The sequence below is a fragment of the Palaemon carinicauda genome, chromosome 19 (assembly GCF_036898095.1).
Source record: "Palaemon carinicauda isolate YSFRI2023 chromosome 19, ASM3689809v2, whole genome shotgun sequence".
NCBI classification, from domain to species: domain Eukaryota; kingdom Metazoa; phylum Arthropoda; class Malacostraca; order Decapoda; family Palaemonidae; genus Palaemon; species Palaemon carinicauda.
This window is the reverse complement of record NC_090743.1, coordinates 128272798-128289177: the sequence shown is the minus strand read 5'-3', so window position 1 is coordinate 128289177 and position 16380 is coordinate 128272798. Positions and strand designations below refer to the sequence as shown.

Below are 16380 nucleotides of genomic sequence, written 5' to 3'. Positions count from 1 at the left end.
AATAGAGTAAACTACAGAAAATTCTGGTCGGTTGGGAGGAGTCTCCCAGATACTCCTAAGAAAGTAGTTCGAGGTAAGTACTCCGTGTTGAAACAAAATTATTTTCATAAATTAAATACTGTAATAGTAATTTTAGTAATAATACTAATAATAATTTTAATAATAACTTTTATAATAATAATAATAATATTGATAATAATAATTTTATTCATTTGTATAATAAAGATTCTAGTAATTTCAATAATAATAATAATAATAATTTTGATAATTTTATATTTGGAAAAAAAAAGACAGGTTAAAATATTATGAAACTATGGACAAGAGTATCTTCTTTTGTATTAACTTCAAATTTACTGTAGTTACAATCTATAATCTATAGAAATCTAAATACAAGAAACTTGAACACTAAAAAACACAGGAGAATTTATGGTACACAGTAAAAGATTAATGTAAATCAAATAATGTACTGTAGCCCCAAAATTTTCTGCATTTGAATGAAAAGCACATAATATCTAAAAACATTTTAAACCAAAACCTTGACAAGCAGAGAATCCTCCCTCAAGACATAGGAGACTCTAAAAGTAATTCGTATTTTTCCTAGCTATGCAAACCTGAGTTCCATTTAAAAATAGGACACATCGGCAAGTTTGACAAGGGAAGCAAAGTACTAATTAAGTCTCTTCTGCATTGTCTTGGGGATGTCAAAAACCACACAGGGGATATTACAGTCTTCTGCTCCTCCAAGAATACACCTGCAATTAACAAAAGGCCACAATCTACACTCGACATATGGGAATAATTGCAAACAATCATGACGCTAAAAGCATACAAATTTCCGATTCGTTTCATTACTGTAGTATTAACAAAAGGCGATATATGATGCAACAGTCCTGTATATCTGTAACTGTTACGACAGAACACAAAAGTGAAGAATCTTTGACAGGAGAGTGGATGGGGCTACTTACTTGCACTCGCCTCCACCTGTTGTTGACTATCTAGTACATTATTTCAAAGGACACTCAAGCTCCACTAAAGACATTCCCTATTTTAGAGGACAAAAGATTTATACAAGGAGAGGAACAAATACTATTACCATTAAAGGTTGCTCATAAATGGTAGAAGCAAGGGATGGTGACAATTTACTAGCAGGACAATGCCCTAGAGACAGACCATATATCCAAATGATCAGTGCCCAAGTACCCCCTCTACCAAAGCTAAGACCAGGGAAGGTCAGACAAGGATTGCTGATGATTCAGCAGGTAGACCTGTAGGCTCCCGTAAACTCCCATTCTTAGGTCACTAGGACGGTGAGTTGCAGACACTACAAAAAATCTCAAGTCTGAGTGGGACTACATCTCCCGTCCAGCAGAACGACAGCAGAAACATTTATAATAGGCCACCACAACCCAATCATGTCAAAAAATTCTATGAGTGAAAAAATAACAGTGGACAGAATCTCGGGTGGGAAGAATATGACAAATTCGAAGATAATTTGTATTTTTCCTAACCATACAAACCTTAGCTATTTACAAAGGGTATTACTTTTAGCGCAGCTGAAATGACGAGCCAATAGTTTTTAACGAGGGTTAATTACCCCCGCGCTAGTTAGCGGGGGGTGGGGAAGGGTAGCTTGCTACCCCTCCCCCCTCCACACACCGGTGACTTGCTTCACTTCACTTAGAGGTAGGACTTGACATGGGGGTCAGGGATGGCGGGCACATATGTGTAAATAGCTAAGGTTTGTATGGTTAGGAAAAATACAAATTATCTTCGAATTTGTCATTTGTTCCGTAACCGAAATACAAACCACGCTATTTACAAAGGGTGACTTACCCCTTAGGAAGGGTGGAAAGTCCCCAGCCTTACTGACTTCGGCTTGCCCGGGGGCTCGATCCCTCAGTGAGCAGCACTAGAGAGAGGGAGCCCCTGTACCTCAAAGGTTCCTAGCATCGCTAGGAACGAGTGGCCTACATAAGCAGTGTGAGGAGGAGAGTGTGACTCGTCCTATGAAGTTGACCTTGAGACCTTCAGATAGGAATTCTAGGATAGGACGTTCCCCATACCACCTCGTCAGGGTATGGGAGACGCAACAGTATTAAGCTTAATACTAGGAGCACAAAGAAGCATGGGTTACCTGCAGAGGTCGAGGTCAGCTATGCGAGGACCAGGATGCTGCTTCCCCAAGAGAGGGGAGAATGAAGAAAGAAGTAAGGGTCAGACATACTCTTTCATTCACGCAGACTAAGACCGGGTAACAACGCCCTCAACCTACTGCTACTTGTCCAAAAAGGAGCCTGAGGTTAGACCAGCTGTTGTGCAGCCACCACAGGGCCGATAGAGAACGTATCGAGGCTCCTGTGGGTCACGTCTTGCAGGTATTGGGCTGTGAAGGTCGTTTGACGCTTCCAGACCCCAGCTTGAAGTACCTGCGTCACAGAGAAGTTTCTCTTGAAGACCAGGGATGTAGCAATACCCCTGACATCGTGGGCCCGAGGGCGACGTGACGGAGGAGGGTCAGGATTCAGGGCATGGTGGATAACCCTTCGAATCCAAGCCGAGATGGTGTTCCTGGTGACCCTCCTCTTTGTCCTGCCTGTGCTCACAAACAAAGCTCGCACATGAGGACGGACTGCAGCCGTTCTCTTCAAGTAGTACCTCAGACACCTCACTGGGCATAGTAGCAGCTGGTCTGGGTCGTTTGTTACAGAACGGAGACTCGCGATCCTGAAAGAGTCGAACCGAGGATCCGGCACTCCAGGATTCTGAGTCTTGGCCACAAACTCAGGGACGAACCTGAACGTTACCTCCCCCCATCCCCTTGAATGGGCGATGTCGTACGAGAGACCATGAAGTTCACTAACTCGCTTGGCCGAGGCCAAGGCGAGTAGGAAAGCCGTCTTCCAAGACAGGTGGCGATCGGAGGCCTGGCGTAATGGCTCGAAGGGAGGTCTCTTGAGAGACCTGAGGACTCGAACCACGTTCCAAGGAGGGGGTCTCACTTCCGACTGGGGGCAGGTAAGCTCATAGCTACGTATGAGTAAAGAGAGTTCTAGCGACGAAGAAATATCCACACCCTTCAATCTGAAGGCCAAGCTTAAGGCTGAGCGATAGCCTTTCACCGCCGAGACAGAAAGGCGCATTTCTTCTCGCAGATACACGAGGAAGTCCGCTATTGCTGGAATAGTGGCATCGAGTGGAGAGATACCCCTTCCACGACACCAACCACAAAAGACTCTCCACTTCGCTTGGTAGACTCCCTCAGAGGACCTTCGCAGGTGCCGAGACATTCTCTCCGCAACCTGTTGCGAAAAGCCTCTCCCCTCGAGGAGACGCTGGATAGTCTCCAGGCGTGAAGCCGAAGCGAGGCTACGGCCCTGTGAGGGACACCGGAGTGGGGTTGTCTGAGAAGCTCGTGTCGTGGAGGAAGCTCCCTTGGGAGTTCCGTCAGGAGTTGCAGAAGGTCCGGAAACCATTCCGCGTGATGCCATAGCAGAGCTACTAGAGTCATGGAACAGTTGACCAATAGTCTGGTCCTGTTGAGCACCCTTCTCATCAGACAGAATGGTGGGAAGGCGTACACGTCGATGTTGTCCCACCGTTGCTGGAAAGCATCTTGCCAGAGTGCCTTGGGGTCCGGGACTGGTGAGCAGTACAGGGGCAGCTTGAAGTTCAAGGCTGTCGCGAACAAGTCCACCGTCGGGGAACCCCACAAAGTCAGGACTTTGTTGGCTATCTGAGGATCCAAAGACCACTCGGTACTCACTATCTACGAAGCCCTGCTCAGACTGTCGGCGAGCACATTCCTTTTGCCAGGAATGAAGCGAGCTGATAGTGTTATCGAGTGGGTTTCGGTCCACCTCAGAGTCTCTACTGCAAGATGGGATAGCTGTTGCAAAAAAGTGCCTCCCTGCTTGTTGATATAAGCCACTACCGTGGTGTTGTCGCTCATCACCACCACGGAGTGACCCGCCAGGGACCGTTGGAACTGCTGAAGAGCCAGAAAGACGTCCTTCAATTCTAGCAGGTAGATGTGTAGGCACTTTTCTGATTCTGACCAAAGGCCTGAGGCCCTCTGGTTCAGAACGTGCGCCCCCCACCCTTCTTTTGACGCGTCCGAAAACAGAGTCAATTCCGGGGGGAGGACGAGAAGACTCACTCCCTTCCGCAGGTTCTCGTCGGCCAGCCACCACCGCAAGTCTGTCTGTTCCAGAGACCCCATTGGGATCAGAATGTCAGGGGAATCGGATCATTGATTCCACCGGGACTTGAGCCGCCACTGCAGGGATCTCATCCTGAGGCGGCTGTTTGGAACCAGACAGGCCAGGGAGGATAGGTGGCCTAAGAGACGCAACCACGATTGGGCGGGGAGTTCTTTTCACCTGAGGAAAGGCTCCGCCACCCTCCTCAGCCTTGCTATCCGGTCGTCTGATGGAAAGGCTTTGTGGAGATTGGTGTCTATTAGCATGCCTAGATAAACCAGTCGTTGGGACGGCTGCAGAGAGGACTTCTCGAGGTTTACCACGATCCCCAGATCCTGGCAAAGATCCAGAAGCCTGTCTCGGTGCCGAAGAAGGGTCGACTCCGAGTCTGCTAGGATCAGCCAATCGTCTAGGTAACGAAGGAGACTAATGCCGTTCCTGTGCGCCCAAGATGAAATCAGGGTGAACACTCTGGTGAACATCTGAGGTGCTGTGGAGAGACTGAAACACAGCACCTTGAACTGGTAGATCTTGTTGTCTAGGCAGAATCTCAGGTACTTACTGGAAGACGGATGGATTGGGATCTGGAAGTACGCGTCCTTTAGATCCAGTGTACACATGAAGTCTTGTGGTCTCACCGCAAGTCTGACCGTGTCTGCTGTCTCCATGCTGAACCGGGTTTGTTTGACAAACCTGTTCAGAGCTGAGAGATCGATGACGGGTCTCCAACCTCCAGTAGCCTTCTTTACAAGAAAGAGTCGACTGAAGAAGCCAGGGGAGCCGTCCACGACCTCCTGGAGAGTACCCTTCTCGAACATGGTCTCGACTTCGGCCTGAAGGGCCAGCCCCTTTGCCGATCCCATGGCATAGGAGCTCAATGACACTGGATTCGCTGTCAGGGGAGGTTGAGATGACGTGAAGGCATCCCCCCACAGGTGGACACGCAGGGGGACTGCCACCCCTAGGGCTTGCGGCCGCGGCCGCCACCCCTAGGAGTCTTGCCTCCCCTGGAGGACTTACTGCCCCTCTTGACCTTGGCTGGAAAGGGCTGGGGCTTAGACACCATTTTCTTAGCTGCCGGTGCCTGTTTGGGAGCCTTACGAGGCTGTTGCTGCTGTTGTGGCGGGGCTGGAGGCTTATAGGGCCGAGTTGTAAGGGCCCTGTGGAGGAGGGAGTCCGTGCTGGATTTCCTCCACCTCTCAGCCGTTCGCTCCAAGTCTTGAGGCTCAAACAGGCTCTCCCCCAGAAGGGAAGCATGTCGGAGCCTACACACATCTACGGCGGGGACCTTCGGATGGAATCTCTCGGACACAGCATCGCGACGCTTCAACACCGAGTTGGCCCACAGGGTGGTAACCTGGTGCGCCAAAAACTCGATGGAGCGGGTGCCCGAGAGCAAGAAGGTCTCTAGGGCCTTCCTATTGGTCTCCTTGGACAAGTCCTCCGATCGCAATAGGATGCCCAGAGATCCTAGCCAGAAGTCCAGCCACGAAGTGGCCTGCATGGCACACTTAGCGACCTTCTCGTGGTTAAGGATCTCTGCCGCCGAGAACGACACCTGCCGGGCAGAGAGTTTCTCCAGGGGAACTCCCTTCGCCAGCTCCTCCACAGAGTGATGGAGAGGAAGAGCGAGGTTGTGCTCACCCAGGATCTCAAAATACCTCCTCTGCTGAAGGCGAGGAGGAGGGATAAGCTTGTTCCCGGCAGTGGAACAACTGGAAGAGGCAAGAAGTGCGAGCTGAGCGTTGGCCCTAGCTCTGGCACTCTTCAGTCCCCGAGACCAGGGCAGAGCTGCACTGGTCTTAGGGGCCTTCCGAATGTCAAACACTTCATCCAGAATCGTGTCTTTGCCTTCACGGGGGGCGATGACTGGATCCGTAAGTCTGTTAAGTGTCCTTATCAGGCTTAGGACCTGCCAGAAGGCATGTTCGGACTCTTGCTGTTCTCCTCCCTGCGGGCTGGCAGCTAAGTCTCCTGCCCCAGGAATCTCTTCCTGGGGTGATACGTGGACATTCCCCTGGGTAGTCGTGGGTTCCTGACGAATCCTTGCAGAGGATTTAGGGACGGTCTTGGAATCCTTGGGTTCCCTCCTGGGAGGGATACAGGATCCCAACAACGAGGTTCGAGGGGCCCCTTCCTCACGAGACGATTCTCCTGCCTGAAGCGAAGTCTCCCCCCTGGTGCCGAGGGGAAGACTACCGCCCCACTGGACTCACCTGAGGACGGAAAGGCCTCGTCCACGGGAGAAGGAGAGAGTACTCGTGCAGGAGAAGGGACCTTCGAGACCGACCTCTTGGGAACCAACTTCGCCCTAGGGGAAGTCACCACGAAGTCCACTCCTCTCTTTCTCTTCAGCGTAGGAGAGACAGCCGCTGGTTTGTTACCCTGGCCGGCGAGTGCTGGTTTCATAACCCTCACTAACGCCCGTGCCAGCGGACCAAACCAAGTCTGCTGCTCCAAGGACACAGAGTCCGAAATCCTCGCTAAAGAGAAAGGGATCGGGCGATCCTTTGGAGTGGACACGACGGTACCTGCCTGAAAAGAAGGTGGGGAAGAATGCTGTAGTGACCTGTCTTCGTCCTGCACTTGGATGGAGGTGATCCCGAGTGCCGTCTAGGAGCACGCGTCCCTGCTGCTACCACCAGCTGTGGAATTCGCCGCGAACGATGGTCGCGCGAGGGCGAATGGTCGCGCGGGAGCGCGGGCGGATGATCCCGCGGGCGCACAGGCGAGCGGTCGCGCGGGCGAGTGGTCGCGCGGGTGCGCAGGCGAGTGGGCGCGAGGGTGGGCATGTAAATGAACACATGTCCGAGGCGACGAACGCAAGCGTTGGCGCGACGGCGAGGGATCGTGCTGCCGCGTAGGTGAGGAAGATCGCTGGCGATGTAGATCCACAGGCGATCGATGACGAGCTGGGAGTGCAGTCGCTCAAGTTGGCGATGGCGCGATGTGGTATGTCGACGCACTGGTGTGCGATGGTGAGCAGCATGCGCAGGTGAATGACCGCGTAATGGTAAGCGATGGCGAGCAGCATGCGCAGGTGAATGATCGCGTGATATGGTGCGATGGTGATCAGCATCCGCAGGAGGGCGATCGTTCAGGGTTGTGCGATGAGGAGCAGCCTGCGTAAGCGGGCGATCATTCATGGTTGTGCGATGGCGAGCAGCATGCGCAGGTAAATGATCGCGTGATGGGGTGCGATGGTGATCAGCATCCGCAGGAGGGCGATCGTTCAGGGTTGTGCGATGAGGAGCAGCATGCGTAAGCGGGCGATCGTGCAGGGTCGTGCGATGACGAGCAGCATGCGCAGGAGGGCGATCGTGCAATGGCGAGCGATGGCGAGCGGCATGTGCAGGCGGGCGATCGTGCGATGGCGAGCTAGAAGCTGGCGAACCATGTTCCTTCAGGAGCGTTGGCGAACGTCGGCGCGCTAGTTGTCGCTGTTGAATAGGCGATACTAAGATCGCCTGTGCGCGCTGGCAAGCAGGTGAACACTGGCGAGGAGGTAATCGCTGGCGCGTAGGTGATCGCTGGCGAGCTGGTGATCGCTGGCGAGCAGAGGGTCGACGCGTGTCCTGTGAGAGGACAGGTGGAGCGGCGCGTTCACGAGCAGGAACGGGAAGATCGCTGGCGCGTTGGCGAACATGTGTTTCTGACACACGCGCAGCACGATGTTGCGTAGCCACAGGACCAGGCAGATGGTGAGCAGGGAGTTCAGCAGGAACTAAAGGGTGGTCAGAGACCGCAGGGCGATGGTCCTCAAATGAGCGGTGACACTCGGAAGAGAGCTGACGAGCAGGAGAGCGCTGGCGAGGGGGGCGAACATCAGGAGAGAGCCGACGAGCAGGTGAGCGTCGGCGAGCAGGAGAGTCTTGGCAAGCAGGAGATCGTCGACGAGCAGGAGAGCGCTGGCGAGCAGGAGATCGCTGGCGAACAGGTGAGCGCTGGCGAGCAGGAGAGCGCTTGTGCGCTAGCACTGCTCGCGTAAGGGAAGAATCCCTTAGCCCCGAAGGGACCGTTGCCCGTCGGGTGACGAGTTCTCCAGAAGGCGAAGATCCGGCAGGAGATGGTGAGCGGTCTGCAGAGAGGTTCAAGGAGGGCGGAGCAGTAGGTTGAGGCTGACGAAGAGAGTCCCCACCGGAGGACGAAGACCCAAAAAGGCGTCTCTTAGTCCCACTGTAAGGGGAAGGGAGGCCCTTGTGGCGTAGAGGGCGGTGAGCCTTACGGCAGAGGCGACCTCGGGGGAGAACGTCGGGACCATCGGTCCTCCGAAGGGGAGTCTCCGTCAAAACACTTCCCTCAGAAGGAAGCTGAGCAGCAGTCGAGACCGAAGGACTCACTTCCCCCTTCGAAGGATGTACGGAAGGAGGAGGAGAGCCTTGGGCACCATCACCAGCAACAGCACCTGCGGCGGAAGGCCCAGCCACGTCGGAGGCCTCTGTCACCACGACGTCGACAATAGACAGAGGGTCTACCTCTGCTACCACCGGCGACTGCTTAACAGCGGCCCCCAACGAGACAAGGTCAATAAGAGCGACCCTGGAGGGCAAGCCCTTAAGCCCCAGGGACGACCAAATCTGTAAAAGATCATCACTGGATAAGGCATTATCAATAACCTCCCCCGGAGGAGGAGGGGGAACCGCCTCGCTATGGGAGGCGACGCCCTCTCCCCCCACCGAAGGTAAGGAAACAGAACAAGGGCCTGCGCTCCCACTCGGACGACTCTCCTTAGGAGGCGGCCGAGGGGGAGCTTCGGAGGAGGTTTGGGCGGCGGAAGAAGAGTCCCGAGAACCTTCCTCCTTCAAGGCTAACCCCGGAGGAGAACGGTCTCTCTTGGACTTCTTCTTACGCCGACGGCCAAACCTCTCCCACTGGGAGGCAGACCACTCCCTGCACTCACGGCACATGTTATCCTGGTCACACCGTCGGCCCCGACATTGAGGGCAGAGGGTGTGTGGATCCGTATTAACGTCCGACATGAAAGTCCCACAAGGACGGCCGGCAACTCCAGGGCATGTACGCATAGTAAAGAAAATAACTGAAGGTCAACTTCCAAACCAACACACACGCTGAAAAGAAAAAGCAGAAAATTAAAGGCTGTCATGAAGGCGATGAGCAGACACGTCTGATCACCGCCGAGCCAAAAGTGAAGTGAAGCAAGTCACCGGTGTGTGGAGGGGGGAGGGGTAGCAAGCTACCCTTCCCCACCCCCCGCTAACTAGCGCGGGGGTAATTAACCCTCGTTAAAAACTATTGGCTCGTCATTTCAGCTGCGCTAAAAGTAATACCCTTTGTAAATAGCGTGGTTTGTATTTCGGTTACGGAACAAACACATTTCAATTATAGTGAAGTTTAATGGCACAACTAAGTTCCATTCTTTAACTGATACATGTCACCCGAAAGACTTTATTAAAAGGTGAAAATTGGAACAAGACTTAAAAATGCTAAGAGACCAAAGGTTATGGACAAGCAGTAAAAGATTAGAGTAATGTAACTAGAGGCACATGGTTTGCAGCCATGTACTTGCAGTACCATGAATGGTGGATCATAGCAAAACTCTGCTACAGAATAAAATGGAAAAAAAAGACCATTAGGAAAACTAGACAGTTTTATTAACCGAAATATTTTAAGACATTATTATTATTATTACTATCTAAGCTACAACCCCAGTTGGAAAAGCAGGATGCTAATAGGCTTATAAGGGCTACAACAGGGAAAATAGCCCAGTGAAGAAATTAAAAAAGAAAACAGAAGAGCATGCCTGAGTGTACCCTCAAGTAAGAGGATCCTAACTCAAGACAGTGAAAGAACTTAGTACAGAGGCTAGGGAACTACCCAAGACTAGAGAACAATGGTTTGATTTTAGCATCCTTCTCATAGAAGTCTCTTCTATCCTTACTATGCAGAAAGTATCCACTGAACAATTAAAATACAGTAGTTAACCCCTTGAATGGAGAAGTTTTCGGTTACCTTAGTGATTTCAGGTGTATGAAGAAAGAGGAGAATGTGGAAAGAATAGGCCAGACTATTCGGTATGCGTGTAGGCAAAAGAAAAATGAGCCGTAACCAGAGAGGGATCCTCGACTAAATGGATTCGATACTTACCAGTATGTAACCAATAATTGCACCACTGTAAATCGCCACTGTGAGCACAGCACTGGGCTTCTTCATTCTCATGGTGAGGGAATAGGAGGTCAATTCCACCAGAATGTAAGTCTAGCCTTGTTCCTAGGATGTGACTGTTGGGAGATGATGACGACTAAGTATTAGAAAATAAAATAAAACAAAACATTTTGCCACAAATAAAATCATTAATTTGCTCATTCCACACGAGTTCAGACTTGAATTCTCAGCACAGATCATCTACCTAAATTTTGAAAGTCAGAAGGGATCATCAAATAGAAAATAAATTCTTAAAGAAAGCTTTAACTTACTTAGCCATAGCAGAACACTCGATGTGCCAGCCAGGTCGACCCCGACCCCAGGGAGACTGCCAGTAAGGTTCACCGGGTTTCGCTCCTTTCCAAAGGGCGAAGTCTCGAGGCGACTTCTTGATTCCGCTCTCCTGGGTGTCGACTGACCTATCCAGAGGAGTCATCTTCCCATACCGTCCAAAGGCTGCGGTGTCAAAATACACAGACCCTGAAATGCCAAAAAGATATTAGGTGAACCAACTCTATAAATATTACTACTTTTATGACTATTAAATATTACAGCTATTAATAACTTAGAAAAGAACTCTCATCTCTCCCTTTCTATTATAAAGAACTGAATGATAAATATGTAACCTCCTTCAAATATATGGTTTAAATTGGGGGATGTGCCTTGGTATATGTATGTATGTAAAATCTAACTTTATGCGGCGATGAGAATACCTAATGCACAACCCATACAAAGGCAGCAACAGGAATAATAAGAAAAGCGTTACCAACCTACCATTATTATAAAACTAAAGTACAACTAATTCAAAATGGAAATCTGGTAACAATTAAAATAAAATTATCTTACAAAATGTATTTTTCAATTCAATCTAGTAATCAGTTTGTTAGAGCTGCCTCTTCACTTTTTCTTATAATTCCATAAATTTCATACTTTCAAGATAACTTCTAGCCTAAAAATTAACTAGCATAAGATTAATATGATTTTGATTCCTGTACGAGGTTATGATATGAGAAGAAGGGTTAAAGAACTAAGGATTTTTCACAGTATCCATGGGGCTCACAACAATATCGAGTCTTACATTCAGCACTACATTCCCATCTTTTAACCCCATTCCAATTGCATTCCCTCATTAACGAAACAACTTATAATATCTATCAATTGCTTGGGCAGTATCCAAAGGGAATGTTTTATTAACATCAACAGTTCAAACAGACACTGACCAAAAATATCTCAACTTTGGTACATCAGGCTCATATTGAAGTATTGTACTGTATTCCCTACATATATTCCAAAGATTTTTACAGTGACCCTTCAGTTGCAGCGCTAGTTTACTCTTATCATCCATCAGTAACCTTTGATCTCTATGTACCTAGTTGTCCGACATTATTAATATTATTATTATTATTATTATTACTATTATTATTACTTGCTAAGTTACAACCCTAGATGGAAAAGCATGATGCTATAAGCCCAGGGGCCCTAACAGGGAAAATGGCCCAGTGGGGAAAGGAAAAAATGAAAAAATATTTTAAGAAGAGTATCAACATTAAAATAAATATTTCCTAAAAAAATTATAAAAACTTTAACAAGAGGAAGAGAAATTAGATGGAATAGTGTGTCCGAGTATACCCTCAAGCAAGAGAACTCTAACCCAAGACAGTGGAAGACCATGGTACAGAGGCTATGGCACTACCCAAGACTAGAGAACAATCATTGATTTTGGAGTGTCCTTCTCCTAGAAGAGCTGCTTACCATAGCTAAAGAGCCTCCTCTACCCTTACCAAGAGGAAAGCGGCCACTGGACAATTGCAGTGCAGTAGTAACCCCTTGGGTGAAGAAGAATTGTTTGGTAATTTAAGTGCTGTCACGTGTATGAGGACGAGGAGAATCTGTAAAGAATAGGCCAGACTATTCGGTGTATGTGTAGGCAAAGGGAAAATGAACCGTAACCAGAGAGAAGGATCCCATGTAGTACTGTCTGACCAGTCAAAGGACCCTATAACTCTCTAGTGGTAGTATCTCAACAGGTGGCTGGTGCCCTGGCCAAGCTACTACCTACTATCCTGAACTTTATTATTAAAGGGGAAGATTACCCAGTAATATGAGTCAAACTTGACTCTTATAGAGCTTGACCGTGCAACAGTTATTGCCTCTCACTGATGATGACCTAATGAAACCACTAACAATATCTTAGTGCATTAATAATTATTCGATATAATATATTTCATGTCATATAATTCACAGAATCTTGGGTTATACATGCTTGCGTTAAAAGACATAACTCACCGTCACTCACTATGTATGCTAGCTTGTTGTCCATAATCTGCTGAATAAATGAGATGATGAAAGGTACGTGTTCCGTTACTCTGGGGGCCAGGGATGGTCTGAGGACTCGGAGCTTGTCCATGTCAGCAAAGAATTCCTCTTCGTAAAATTTTGATAGCTCTCTGAAGTCAACCTTTTTCTGGAATATATTAGACAAGTGACCAAACTTAACATGACAAATTCCGAAAGCTCCAAAATTGTATTAAATACCTGAATAAAGGATCCAACAAACATCTACACATTCAGTGATTTCCAAAATCATAATGACCGCAATGAGTAAAGAAAGATGCGTGTGATCTTCACATGGGAAAATATAATAGATGGAATACTGTATAACTACCTTGAATACAGTATTAAGCTTGGCCTGTTATTTGCTCATGACGCTCAATGAAGAGAAATATCATTGCTATCTACTGTATAGAGTAAAATACAAACACTTTCATTGGGTTAAATAAAGATCTTGGAGTTGGAAAATTTTTAAGAAATTGGAGAGCCACATGAGAGCAACTGTAATGATTTGGAAACTACCGGGTAAGGGAATAGTGTAAAAACATCAAACTAAAATAAATAACAGGTTAATAACTGATCGAACGAAGTATCAACCATTTCTGTATTCACATCTATCCTCCTATCACCCAGAGCTTTCTTCACTCCATCCATCCACCCAAACCTTGGCCTTCCTCTTGTACTTCTCCCATCAACTCTTGCATTCATCACCTTCTTTAGCAGACAGCCATTTTCCATTCTCTCAACATGGCCAAACCACCTCAACACATTCATATCCACTCTGGCTGCTAACTCATTTCTTACTCCCATTCTCACCGTTACTACTTCGTTCCTAACCCTATCAACTCAAGATACACCAGCCATACTCCTTGGACACTTCATCTCAAACACATTCAATTTATGTCTCTCCATCACTTTCATTCCCCACAACTCCGATGTTAATCAGGCCAGCTCTGTAAGTCTCCTTCAAGGAAATGACAGCTTTAGCAATTAAGAATTTCTATTCTAAAACCAACAATTAGTAAAAAAAAAACAGCAATAAACATGACAAATTCGGAGATAATTTGTATTTTTCCTAACCATACAAACCTTAGCTATTTACATTGGGTTTACCTTTCGGCGTAGCTGAAATGACGAGCCAATAGTTTTTAACGAGGGTTAACTACCCCCCCGCTAGTTAGGGGGGGGTAGGGGAAGGGATAGCTTGCTAACCCCCCCCCCCCCCCCCCCCCCCCCCGGTGATTTGCTTCACTTCACTTAGAGGTAGGACTTGACTTGGGGGCCAGGGCTGACAGGCAAATATGTGTAAATAGCTAAGGTTTGTATGGTTAGGAAAAATACAAATCATCTCCGAATTTGTCATTTGTTCCGTAACCGAAATACAAACCACGCTATTTACATTGGGTGACTTACCCCTTAGGAAGGGTGGAAAGTCCCCAGCCTTATTGACTTTGGCTTTGCCCGGGGACTCCGCCTCCCAGTGAGTAGCACTTGAGAGAAGGGGCCCCTGCACCTCACAAGTTCCTCGCTTCGCTAGTTGTGTGTGGAGGAAAGCGTGACTCGTCCTATGAAGTTGACCTTGAGACCCTTAAATAGGAATCTGGGATAGGACGTTCCCAATACCACCTCGTCAGGGTATGGGGGACGCGACAGTATTAAACTTAATACTAGGAGCACAAGGAAGCATGGGTTACCTGCAGAGGTCGAGGTCAGCTATGCGAAGACCAGGATGCTGCTTCCCCAAGAGAGGGGAGAATGAAGAAAGAAGTAAGGGTCAGACATACTCTTTCATTCACGCAGACTAAGACCGGGTAACAACGCCCTCAACCTACTGCTACTTGTCCAAAAAGGAGCCTGAGGTTAGACCAGCTGTTGTGCAGCCACCACAGGGCCGATAGAAAACGTATCGAGGCTCCTGTGGGTCACGTCCTGCAGGTAGTGGGCTGTGAAGGTCGTCTGACGCTTCCAGACCGCAGCTTGAAGCACCTGCGTCACAGAGAAGTTTCTCTTGAAGGCCAGGGACGTAGCAACGCCCCTGACGTCGTGTGCCCTAGGGCGACGTGACGGAGGAGGGTCTGGATTCAAGGCGTGGTGGATAACCCTTCGAATCCAAGCCGAGATGGTGTTCCTGGTGACCCTCCTCTTCGTCCTGCCTGTGCTTACAAACAATGCCCGCACTTGAGGACGGACTGCAGCTGTTCTCTTCAAGTAGTACCTCAGACACCTCACTGGACATAGTAGCAGCTGGTCTGGGTCGCTTGTTACAGAACGGAGACTCGCGATCCTGAAAGAGTCGAACCGTGGATCCGGCACTCCAGGATTCTGAGTCTTGGCAACAAACTCAGGGACGAACCTGAACGTTACCTCCCCCCATCCCCTTGAATGGGCGATGTCGTACGAGAGACCATGAAGTTCACTAACTCGCTTGGCCGAAGCCAAAGCGAGCAGGAAAGCTGTCTTCCAAGACAGGTGGCGATCAGAGGCCTGGCGTAATGGTTCGAAGGGAAACCTCTTAAGAGCCCTGAGAACCCGAACCACGTTCCAAGGAGGAGGTCTCACTTCCGACTGGGGGCAGGTAAGCTCATAGCTACGTATGAGTAGAGAGAGTTCTAGCGAGGAAGAAATGTCCACGCCTTTCAGCCTGAAAGCCAAGCTTAAGGCTGAGCGATAGCCTTTCACTGCCGAGACAGAAAGGCGCATTTCCTCCCGCAGATATACGAGGAACTCCGCTATTTCTGGAATAGTGGCATCGAGTGGAGAGATACCCCTTCCACGACACCAACCACAAAAGACTCTCCACTTCGCCTGGTAGACTCCCTCAGAGGACTTTCGCAGGTGCCGAGACATTCTCTCCGCAACCTGTTGCGAAAAGCCTCTCTCCGTGAGGAGACGCTGGACAGTCTCCAGGCGTGAAGCCGAAGCGAGGCCACGGCGTTGTGAGGGATGTTGGAGTGGAGTTGTCTGAGAAGCTCGCGTCGTGGAGGAAGTTCTCTCAGGAGCTCCGTCAGGAGCTGCAGAAGGTCCGGGAACCATTCCGCGTGATGCCATAGCGGAGCTATCAGTCATCGAACAGTTGACCAATAGTCTGGTCCCGTTGAGCACCCTTCTCATCAGACAGAACGGTGGGAAGGCGTACACATCGATGTTGTCCCACCGTTGCTGGAAAGCATCTTGCCAGAGAGCCTTGGGGTCCGGGACTGGGGAGCAGTACAGAAGCAGATTGAAATTCAACGCTGTCGCGAACAGGTCCACGGTTGGGGAACCCCACAAAGTCAAGACTTTGTTGGCTATCTGAGGATACAAAGACCACTCGGTACTCACTATCTGCGAAGCCCTGCTCAGACTGTCAGCGAGCACATTCCTCTTGCCAGGAATGAAGCGAGCTGATAGTGTTATCGAGTGGACTTCGGTCCACCTCAGAATCTCTACTGCAAGATGGGATAACTGCTGCGAAAAAGTACCTCCCTGCTTGTTGATATAAGCCACTACCGTGGTGTTGTCGCTCATCACCACCACGGAGTGACCCGCCAGGGTCCGTTGGAACCGTTGAAGAGCCAGAAAGATGGCTTTCAACTCTAGCAGGTTGATGTGCAGGCACTTTTCTGATTCTGACCAAAGGCCTGAGGTCCTCTGGTTCAGAACGTGCACCCCCCACCCTTCTTTTGACACGTCCGAAAAGTGTCAATTC

General features: G+C 49.2%; 1 protein-coding gene across 6 annotated transcripts in view; it reads right to left on the bottom strand.

Annotated features, from left to right (window-relative positions):
* The window catches only part of CysRS-m (cysteine--tRNA ligase-like protein, mitochondrial), a 114874-nt gene that overhangs the window by 45286 nt on the left and 53208 nt on the right, over positions 1-16380 (bottom strand). For all 6 annotated transcript variants that reach the window (XM_068393963.1, XM_068393959.1, XM_068393964.1 and 3 more), the window contains 3 exons: positions 12648-12825; positions 10634-10841; positions 10305-10438 (listed from right to left, as the gene is read on the bottom strand). In XM_068393963.1, coding sequence (XP_068250064.1) covers positions 10305-10438; positions 10634-10841; positions 12648-12825 — 520 coding nt within the window. The remainder of the gene's footprint in view (positions 1-10304; positions 10439-10633; positions 10842-12647; positions 12826-16380) is intronic.